At 49.3% G+C, this 11,207-nt stretch overlaps 1 protein-coding gene across 1 annotated transcript in view; it reads left to right on the top strand.

Annotated features, from left to right (window-relative positions):
- PTGIS (prostaglandin I2 (prostacyclin) synthase) overlaps positions 1-11,207 on the top strand; it is a 79,812-nt gene that overhangs the window by 41,747 nt on the left and 26,858 nt on the right. Inside the window, exons 4-6 of the mRNA XM_010835120.1 lie at positions 2,811-2,934; positions 4,799-4,977; positions 7,728-7,871. Of these exons, the coding sequence (XP_010833422.1) occupies positions 2,811-2,934; positions 4,799-4,977; positions 7,728-7,871 (447 nt within the window). The remainder of the gene's footprint in view (positions 1-2,810; positions 2,935-4,798; positions 4,978-7,727; positions 7,872-11,207) is intronic.

The following is an 11,207-nucleotide window of genomic DNA, read 5'->3' as shown; positions in this document are numbered from 1 at the left end:
ATGCAAAGAAATAGAGGAAAACAACAGAATGGGAAAGACTAGAGATCTCTTCAAGAAAATTAGAGATACCAAGGGAACATTTCATGCAAAGATGGGCTCGATAAAGGACAGAAATGGTATGGATCTAACAGAGGCAGAAGATATTAAGAAGAGGTGGCAAGAATACACAGAAGAACTGTACAAAAAAGATCTTCACGACCAAGATAATCACGATGGTATGACACTCACCTAGAGCCAGACATCCTGGAATGTGAAGTCAAGTGGGCCTTAGAAAGCATCATTATGAACAAAGCTAGTGGAGGTGATAGAATTCCAGTTGAGCTATTCCAAATCCTGAAAGATGATGCTGTGAAAGTGCTGCACTCAATATGCCAGCAAATGTGGAAAACTCAGCAGTGGCCACAGGACTGGAAAAGGTCAGTGTTCATTCCAATCCCAAAGAAAGGCAATGCCAAAGAATGTGCAAACTACCCCACAGTTGCACTCATCTCACACGCTAGTAAAGTAATGCTCAAAATTCTCCAAGCCAGGCTTCAGCAATACATGAATCGTGAACTTCCAGATGTTCAAGCTGGTTTTAGAAAAGGCAGAGGAACCAGAGATCAAATTGCCAACATCCATGTGCTGGATCATCGAAAAAGCAAGAAAGTTCCAGAAAAACATCTATTTCTGCTTTATTGACTATGCCAAAGCCTTTGACTGTGTGGATTACAATAAACTGTGGAAAATTCTGAAAGAGATGGGAATACCAGACCACCTGACGTGCCTCTTGAGAAACCTATATGCAGGTCAGGAAGCAACAGTTAGAACTGGACATGGAACAACAGACTGGTTCCAAATAGGAAAAGGAGTACATCAAAGCTGTATATTGTCACCCTGCTTATTTAACTTCTATGCAGAGTACATCATGAGAAACGCTGGACTGGAAGAAACACAAGCTGGAATCAAGATTGCCAGGAGAAATATCAATAACCTCAGATATGCAGATGACACCACCCTTATGGCAGAAAGTGAAGAGGAACTCAAAAGCCTCTTGATGAAAGTGAAAGAGGAGAGTGAAAAAGGCTTAAAGCTCAACATTCAGAAAACGAAGATCATGGCATCCGGTCCCGTCACTTCATGGGAAATAGATAGGGAAACAGTGGAAACAGTGTCAGACTTTATTTTTTGGGGCTCCAAAATCACTGCAGATGGTGACTGCAGCCATGAAATTAAAAGATGCTTGCTCCTTGGAAGAAAAGTTATGACCAACCTAGATAGCATATTGAAAGGCAGAGACATTACTTTGCCAACAAAGGTCCATCTAGTCAAGGCTGTGGTTTTTCCAGTGGTCATGTATGGATGTGAGAGTTGGACTGTGAAGAAAGCTGAGCGCTGAAGAATTGATGCTTTTGAACTGTGGTGTTGGAGAAGACTCTTGAGAGTCCCTTGGACTGCAAGGAGATCCAACCAGTCCATTCTAAAGGAGATCAGCCCTGGGATTTCTTTGGAGGGAATGATGCTAAAGCTGAAACTCCAGTACTTTGGCCACCTCATGCGAAGAGTTGACTCACTGGAAAAGACTCTGATGCTGGGAGGGATTGGGGGCAGGAGGAGAAGGGGACGACAGAGGATGAGATGGCTGGATGGCATCACTGACTCGATGGACATGCGTCTGAGTGAACTCCGGGAGTTGGTGATGGACAGGAAGGCCTGGCGTGCTGCGATTCATGGGGTCGCAAAGAGTCGGACACGACTGAGGGCCTGAACTGCACTGACTGACGTGTGCACATGTGTGTTCGATTATTTGGATTGTTGGTGGGTCGCATAGTCACTCTTCCTTTCAAGAAACTGCCAGTTTAGTTTCTGGAGCAGCTGCACCATTGTACATTCGCACCAGAAATACATGAGGATTCCATTTCTCCACATTCTTGCCAGCCCTTATTTCCCTTTTTCTGTTTTATAACAACGGCCTCTTAGTGGACTTGAAGTGGTGCTACATGTTGTTTTGATTTGCATTTCCCCAGTGATTCATGATGTAGGGCGTTTTTTTCATGTGCTTACTGACCGTTTGTGTATCTTCCTTGGAGAAGTGTCTATGCAGATTCCTCTGTGTATTTTTAAATCGGGTTATTCGTTTTGTTCATTGCCATGCTCTCCAACCTCATCCTCTCTTGGTGGACATGACAGGAAGTGTGAGATGACCAGGACCCTGGTCCTTGCTGGCTCACACGGAGAGCTCTGTATCCTTATACACCTGCAGGGAGATGACCACCTTGATTGGACCCCCTGATATGTTGCAACATCAAATGGTTCCCCAGCTTCTACTCTCAGACCCCTGTGGTCAGTTCCCTACTCAGCAGTAAAAGGAGCCTTGTAAAAACCTGAGCAAATCCTATCCCTCCTCTGCTCCCACCTCAGAGAAAAAGCTAAAGACCCAAGCGTTGCCTCCAAGACCGCATTTGGTCTGGCCTCTGTTACCACCCTGGCTCAGCTTCCGCTATTTCTTGCTGCTGCCAATCCAGCCACACTGGCCCCCTCACCGTTCTTCGAACACACCAGGCGTGGTCCAACCTCAGGGCCTTTGCACTTGCTCTGTCTGCCTGGGAGCTCTCCGTTTAGCCCTCCGTGTGGCTCCCTCCCTCTCTGCCTTCAAGTCTTTGATTAACTGTCTCCTCAGGGAGGCCTTGTTCTTGTTCAGCCACTAGATCACGTCCACTCTTTGTGACCCCATGGACTGCGGCACGCCAGGCTTCCCAAGGTCTCTGCCTCGTGCTCTTTATCTTCTTCTGGGCTTTACCCAATGGTGACAAGTGCCGTGACTTCTGCAGGCGACCTGGCGAGCCTCCCCTGGACCTGGGCAGTATCCCCTGGCTGGGCCACGCCTTGGAGTTTGGAAAAGATGCTGCCGGCTTCCTCACTAGGATGAAGGAGAAGCACGGGGACATCTTTACTGTAAGTGCCTCTTGGGAAGGAAGGGGATGAGCAACTGGACCAGGCGTACCTGCTGTTTACTGATTTCTTCAATATCCATCCATATGCTAACTGTCCAGTGGGCCAGCCAACCTTCTGTATGCCTATCCAACTGTACTCCAACACTCACCTAACACACATCTCTTCATTACCCCTCCAGCATCTTCCCAACACCCCGCTGTGCATTCAAGATCTATCAAATGCATGTACATTCATCTAACTGACCTCTATCCATTCATTCAACGTCTATCACATATCCACCTATCCAGCATCTTATCCTTTGTGTCTCTGCCCAGTATCTAAGCAGCCTTCTTCCATCTTAGTATCTATCTAGTATTCATTTGTATATTCCATTTCCATCAAACCTCTATCCACCTTTCTAAATATCTATCCATTATCTGTCTGTTCATTTATTTGTCATCCAATCCTCCATCTGTCTACTCAGATTTATCTGGTGTTCTTCCACTCATGGACCCAGCATCCCTCCACCCTTCATCCACAGATTCAGTTTCGAGCAGCTTCCATTCTCCTACTTACCTGCCCATGTGGCCATTCATCCGCCACCGCCACCCAGCATTCGGTTATCCATCCTCTCAACATCCAGTGTCTGTCCACTTTGTACACGTATATTTATGTCTGTCTCCATCCACCACTTCAGTATCCTGACAGTCAGCTGATCCATCCACTTCCATGTATCCTTCTAACTTTCATCTATCCAACATTTTCCTTTCAGTCTGTTGACCCAATGTCCACTTAGCACCCTGCCATCCATGAACCCAACATTCATTTATACATTTCGTTTGCAACCAACTTGTAGCCACCCATCCATCCATCTTTCCATCCAGTGTATATTCAGTGATCTGTCCTTCCACTTATCCACCCATCTAACTATCCATCCAGAAGCATTTTTTTCTTGGGTATTGGGCCTGCCTTTTATAAGAGTTTGATTAACATGACGCATGGACCACATTTTGAAAACAGGGCCAAGACAATGGGTCGTTACAGTTGTGACACCCTCCACCGACATCTGAGGGGAAATACCCTTACCTTTGTTGACTACAGGATCACAGTTCTCCAGTTTCCTTCCCATCTTGAGTAGTGTGTTATATACAGAGTTCAGCCTCCCGAAGAAGTAGATAGTACTTTCACATCCACTAGCATTTACCCAACAATATCCTTCCTTCCTTCCATCCATGCACACACACACACACACATACCTGTAATGGACCCACTACCATTTATCCACCAACATTCTTTAATCCCTCCATCCATCCATGTATTCATCTACCCAGTTCATCCATCCGTCCATCACTCCTTCTGTCCTTCCATTCATTAGCCCATTCATCCATCCATACATTCACCCACATGAACCTATAATGTATCCACCAGCATTTATCTACCAACATCCATCCATCCATCCTTCCATCCATCCATCCAGTCCATCCACCTGTGATGCACACAGGTCCATCTGCTGCCTTCTGTAGACAGACTGTCTCCTGGCTGCTGGAAATACAACCACCAAGACAACCAAGGCAGATGCTTACACATGAGGTAGTTAAGAGCATAAACTTTGGTGCAAAAAAGTGCTGAATCCCAGTCCCAGCTCTGCCACTTCTCAGCTGTGTCATCTTGGGCACAATTTGTGCCCTCTCTAAGCCTCACATGTCAGCTTTAAGTGGGTAAATGATAGTCCCTGCCTCCCAGCGTGGTCATGAGGGGTAGATGAAGGGACCTTGTCTGTAACATACTTGGTGGGGCCAGTGCCTGGCACAGGGAAACCCTCGGCCCCTGAGAACCGATGTTGTGCACGGCTGTGCTCCTCGCTCCATCCCCGCCCGCTCCCCAGGTGCTGGTGGGCGGCAGGCATGTCACGGTCCTCCTGGATCCCCACTCCTACGACGCGGTGGTGTGGGAGCCCCGCAGCAGGCTGGACTTCCACGCCTACGCCATCTTCCTCATGGAGAGGATTTTCGATGTGCAGCTTCCGCATTATAACCCCGGTGATGAAAAGTCCAAGATGAAACCGTGAGTGGCTGCAGATGGCACCCGATGGGTGGGCCCGGGTGGTCAGTCAGCTTCTACCTGTGTGGTTCAAGTCCTGCATGGGCTGAACCGGTCTCCACAACAGGTGTCCAGTAAAGACTTTTCATTTTGGACTTCCCTGGTGGTCCAGTGGTTAAGACTCCTTGCCAGAATGCAGGGGACATGGGTTCAATCCCTGGTTGGGGAAGATCCCACATGCCTTGTGGTGTGACCAAAAAAAAAAAAAAAGATGTTTTGTTTTGAGAAAACAAAAACAAAGCAAAAAACAAAATGCAGGGAATTGAAGAAGAATTCTTTCCTTTTCAAGAGGCAGGGCTGATTTTTAGTAGAAGACTGGGGTTGGTGTCAGCCAGACCTGGATTCAAATCCCAGCTTTCCCACTGCTTATCTTTGTGACTTTGGGCAAGTTACCCACCCTCTCTGAGCCTCTGTTTCTGCATCCGTCAAATGGAAGTAGTAGGGTGATTAATGTTTTTGGGTCCATACTCTGTGCTGGGCATCATATGATCTCATGAGTCTTCCTAGCAATTCTGAAGGGTAACTTATGGCCCCATTTTATAGATGAGGACACCAGGGCTCAGAGAAGAGAAGCAACTTGCCTGAGGTCACACAGCAGGTCCCAAAACATAAAGGATGTTCACATCGACAAAAGGACCTGTGAGCACATCTACTGTCTTCACTCACATGCTGGTCATTGTCTTAGATTCACAAGCACAGAATGACACCAACTTCCCTTTGAAAATGAAAGTGAAGTCGCTCAGTCGTGTCCGACTCTTTGTGACCCCGTGGACTGTAGCCTACCAGGTTCCTCCGTCCATGGGATTTTCCAGGCAAGAGTACTGGAGTGGGTTGACATTTCCTTCTCCAGGGGATCTTCCCAACCCAGAGATCGAACCCAGGTGTCCCACATTATAGGCAGACGCTTTGCCCTCTGAGCCACCAGGGAAGTCTGGTGGCTTCCCTTTGATAGGCACGTGTTCATATCTGTGCAACAGCCTTAGAGGTAGGTATTTTTTTATCCATATTTTACAGATGAGAAAACTGAGGGTCAGAGAAGTGACAGGACATACCCAAGGTCAGCTACTAGCAAGTGGCAGAGCTGGGATTTGAACCCGGGTCTGCTGTGTCCACAGCCCATTCTCCTCCCCACAAGATACTGAGGAGAAAAGACTGCATCTGCGCCTAAAGAGTGCATGCGGCCTGGCGGTCATCTTTAGACAGAGTCACCTCCTGGAGTCAGGAAAAGCATCTAGGGGTCTGGGTTTTGCAGGACTGCTAAAGCTGAGGAGAGGCCAGCATAGTAAGGTGAATATTGATGAGAGGCAGTACTCTGTCTGACCTTGGCTTTGTGGAGCAGATTTTAGGAGTATTCCTGAGCCTGAGTGTCCTGGATCCCGCTATTCCAATGGTCCCATTAGCAACAAGAGTCCACAGTTAGTTCACCGCATGCTATCCCCTGACCCAGGGAAGATCCCAGTTTCCTCCAGCGTCTGCTCCCAGGAGCTTCTGGGCTTTTCTTGCAAGCTGGCATGAGGTCCTCTGGGCATGGCTGCTGCCTCTGTTGATGACCACAGTCCCCACTGAGGACTCCTGCTTGGAGTCGAGGTATCAGTGTTGATCACTGAGCCAGCAGCTCCCAGGTACCGAGCACTGTGTTAAGCCCTTTAACATATTGTCTCACGTGGGTCATGTCTATTGTTTTTCCAGTAATGAAACATCCAAAAGCTTTTATTATCTGGAAGTTCACAAAACCTCCCTGGAAGTCTTCCCATCTTGAATTCTCAAAAAAACCAGGGGCTTGCGCTATCTAAAGGGATCTATCCTATTTCCAAACAGCAGGGGGCGACAGAGAGCTGGAGCGCCTGATTGCGACACTAGTACTGTTCTTGTTGTTGCCACCAGGTGGCGCTGTTGAACGTCGGCTCTGCACCACCCCGTGGACTCTTCACTAGACGCAGTGGTATCCTTTGTGGTTTAGGTTCTTGCAAACTGTAGAGGGGCCTTAAACTTAGACAGAAGACCTCATCTTTCCCAGCTTCTAATCACATGCTCAGTCATGGCTCAATGTTGAATGTTGTGGAGGCTCAGTACAGAGAGGCTTCTAGCTTCAGCCACACGTTCTCCCAGAACTGGTCCTCTCCGCAGAATCCTAGGTACATAAATAATAAGACCAGATCACCAGCCATATTCCCTTACTCTGCATGTAGCCTTCACTCGGAGTCATGACTTATCAGCAGTCCTTGGTTGGGGACACTTTGTCCAAACAGATCTCCCTAACTTTGAACCTCAAGGAGAAATGGTTGGTTTCTTAGTTATATCTCTTCTGTAAGTCTATGGGTTCCTTATCTAAGCAAGGATGACTATCATGATTAAGCATTCAGACTCTGGAGTTGGGCAGATCAGGGTTTCAGTCTCAGCTCTATCACTTACTGTCTGGGTGACCTTGGACAAGTTACTGTCTTCTCTGTCCCTCAGTCTCTCCATCTGTAAAATGGGTATCATAATAGGAACTGCTATCCCTGGTGTGGTCAAAAGATGAAGTGAGATCGTTGTGTTTGGCACAATAAATAATAACTGTTGCCGTTGTTGGCAGTGATAGAAATAATAATATCATTCTGTTTCCAAAGAGGAGCGGGAGCCCTGGGACTCTGAGGTCTGGGGAAGGAGGTGCTTGTGTGCATATATGTATATTTTTGGAAGCTGCACTCTCACTCCTTTGCTCCTTGCCCCAGGACTCTCCTCCACAAAGAGCTGCAGGTGCTCACGGATGCCATGTATACCAACCTCCGCACTGTTCTGCTGGGTGACACCGTGGAAGCGGGCAGTGGCTGGCACGAAATGGGGCTCCTCGAGTTCTCCTACGGCTTCCTGCTCAGGTGAGCCCCGCACTCTGGACTGCCGTGAAGAGTGGCCAAGGGCACCAAGAGGACTTTATGGGTGCAGAAGCAGTTTGGGATGCTCCAAAGCCAAGGCTGCAAGATGCCATTCTGTACCTGGGACTCCGAGTGGTCACCTGGTCCTCAGCCTATGGGTCGTAAAGGAGACACAGGCCAGGAAAGGGGCCTTGCTGGTCACCCAGATGCTTGGCAAAGACGGCCAGTGTGACTGGAGCCTAATGAGCTGAGGAGATGGGGCAAGGCAATGAGGATGAAGTTGGCAGAAACCAGGTCTCACAGAACCTCAAAGCTATGGAATTTATTCCAAGTAAGATGAGTGATGTTGGGGTGTAAGCAGAGGACGTGACACTATTGGATGTAGAACTGTATTTTGAATATTTGTCTATTTCTCTGGCTGTGTTGGTCTTGGCTGTGCACGTGGGCTCGTCATCGTGATGTGCCGGCTCAGTAGCCCCATGGCACGTCAGATCTCAGTTCCCCAACCAGGGAGCAAACCCGTGTCCCCTGCACTGGAAGGCGGGCTCTTAACCACTGGACCACCGGTGAAGTCCTGGACTTAGAGCTTTAAAAACTCTCTTTGTCTGCTGGATGGAGACTGGATCATAGCTCGGGTGGGTCACAACACGAGAGAGGCCGGGGGACCTGTTAGAAGGCTGCTGTAGCTGCCCAGGTAGAGAGGATGGTGCTCTGGACCAGGCCGTGGGGAGAACTGGGACAGCTTTGGGCTTCCCTGGTAGCTCAGTTGGTAAAGGACCTGCCTACAATGCAGGAGACCCTGGTTCAATTCCTGGGTTGAGAAGATCCGCTGGAGAAGGGATAGGCTACCCACTCCAGTATTCTTAGACTTCCCCTGTGGCTCAGCTGGTAAAGAATCCACCTGCAATGTGGGAGACCTGGGTTCAATCCCTGGGTAGGGAAGATCCCCTGGAGAAGAGAAAGGCTACCTACTCCAGTATCCTGGACTGGAGAATTCCAGGGACTGTATAGGGTCACAAAGAGTCGGACACGACTGAGCGACTTTCACTTTCACTTCACTCTGGGGGATGAGGTTGATGGGACCTGCTGAAGGACGTGATGGCCCGGTGGATAGAGGAACATGGCCACAGGTAGTGAGGAAAAGAGATTCAGTAAGGACAGTGTATTGATTTTTGGTGGCACCATTAATAACCAGCACCTCATAAAAGCAAGACATTTCAACCGCTCGAAAAAATTACAGAAACACAGTTTCAGAATAAAGGACAGGCATTTGCTGACACATATGAGTACCCTGGGACATTTATGACACATGTGTACATGTAGGATCAGTGGGTGCTAATCATTTAATCTGCACAATAGCTCTATGAAGCAGGTGCCTCAGAAACCCCATTTGATGGATGAGAAAACTAAGGCCTGGAGAACCTAGGTCATTTGCCCAGTCTCTCACAGTTGGGACCCTGGGGGGGCTGGCTGCAGAGCCTACACCCTCAAGCATGACCCTTGCTGGGTTCATTTTTTCTCATTTCACCCTGGACTGGCGCAGATACCTTCAAGGGCTATGACTGGTCTGGGTGATGCTGGTCTGGTCCACCCTGTCATCGTATGGTGGGGAGACTGAGGTCCAGAGAGGCCCCCCAAAACAAGATCACAGTGGGGAGCCCCCAGATCTCCTAGTTCCTGCCATCCTGTATGCTTGTGAGGGTAGAGAAGTCAGAGGAGAAGCTGAGGCTCTGGGGGAGGTAGGGGACACATGGTGGCAGCTCGGTCTATTTCAGTTCAGTTCAGTTCAGTCGCTCAGTCGTGTCCGACTCTTTGTGACCCCATGAATCTCAGCACTCCAGGCCTCCCTGTCCATCACCAACTGCTGGAGTCTACCCAAACCCAAGTCCATTGAGTCAGTGATGCCATCCAACCATCTCATCCTCTGTCGTCCCCTTCTCCTCCTGCCCTCAATCTTTCCCAGCATCAGGGTCTTTTCCAATGAGTCAGCTCTTCGCATCAGGTGGCCAAAGTATTGGAGTTTCAGCTTCAACATCAGTCCTTCCAATGAACACCCAGGACTGATCTCCTTTATGATGGACTGGTTGGATCTCCTTGCAGTCCAAGGGACTCTCAAGAGTCTTTTGTTTAGGTCCATGGTAAGAGCAGGCTCAGCGCTGGGGGCAGGTGTAAGTGGATTCCTGTGTCTTCAAGGCCTGAGCCCTGGCTGCAGCTCCTGATTCCCGGCTTGGCAGCAGCTTCCGGCCTTTTTGTCGCCATCTGCAGCCCCTGAAATACAGAGGCAGTGGGTGAGCTGGATGACAGGTGTGCTGATGGGGAGGCGCGTCTTCACGGAGCCCAGCTCTCGGGATCCCGCCCGTCCTGTGTGTGCCCCAGCCCCCCTCAGTCCCATCCAGAGTTCTGACTTTGATTCCTCCGGGGTCACCTCACCAGCCTCCTTGCTGAACAGGCCAGGCACACTCCCGCCTCAAGGCCTTTGCAGTTTCCGTTCCCTTGCCCAAGAATGCTGTTCTCTACACGTCTGCACGGCTCCCACCTCCCTTCATTCAAGTCTTGTCTCAAGGGTCACCTCCTCAGGGAGGCCTTTCCCGACCCCTCATTTACTGTGATGTCCCTGGGGTTTCCCAGGTGGCTCAGTGATAAAGAGTCCACCTGCCAATGCAGGAGACGTGGATTTGATCCCTGGGTCGGGAAGATTCCCTGGAGGAGGAATTGGTAACCCTCTCCAGAATTCCTGCCTGAAAAATCCCATGGCCTGAGGAGCCTGGGGGGCTACAGTCCAGGGGGTGGCAAATAGTCGGACATGAGCGAGGGAGTGAGCACACAGACCTCTTATTCCCAGCCTTATTCCAGCTTTTTCTGCCTTGCCCCTAGCGCCACCTATGGGTCAAACATGCATTTACAGGTCATGTAATCACTTCCTGCCTGTCTTCAGCTGTTAGGTTTTATTTCAAAGTGAAGGAGCCTTAGAAAGGGTGTCACGTGCACAGTGTGAAATCTCGTGGTTCTTCCTGGTTTTCTTTTTTTTCTGGGTTTTTTTTTTCATTGCCTAGTTTTGGTATAAATTTTATCTAAGGAACTAGTTTTCTGCTTTAAGGAAAAAAAAAAACACCAGTACAAGTAGGGTGACAAATGGTGACAGGTGTTTAACTGGGTGTCACGGAGCCCTCAGGGCCGGGGGAGGGCCGTGTGACTCTGCCCGCTCGTTCCCGTCTGAGAGGGGTGGCAGTGACTCCCCTCCTGCCTGGGGCTGCCAGGCAGGACTGCAGGCTGCCAGTAGCCGGACTCTCCCCTCTCTCAAGACGAGACAGAGGGGCAAATCCGGGTTTGTGTTCGGTT

This window comes from Bison bison, unplaced genomic scaffold (genome assembly GCF_000754665.1).
Source record: "Bison bison bison isolate TAMUID 2011002044 unplaced genomic scaffold, Bison_UMD1.0 scf7180017864038, whole genome shotgun sequence".
Lineage (NCBI taxonomy): Eukaryota > Metazoa > Chordata > Mammalia > Artiodactyla > Bovidae > Bison > Bison bison.
This window is presented reverse-complemented; position numbering and strand designations above follow the sequence as displayed.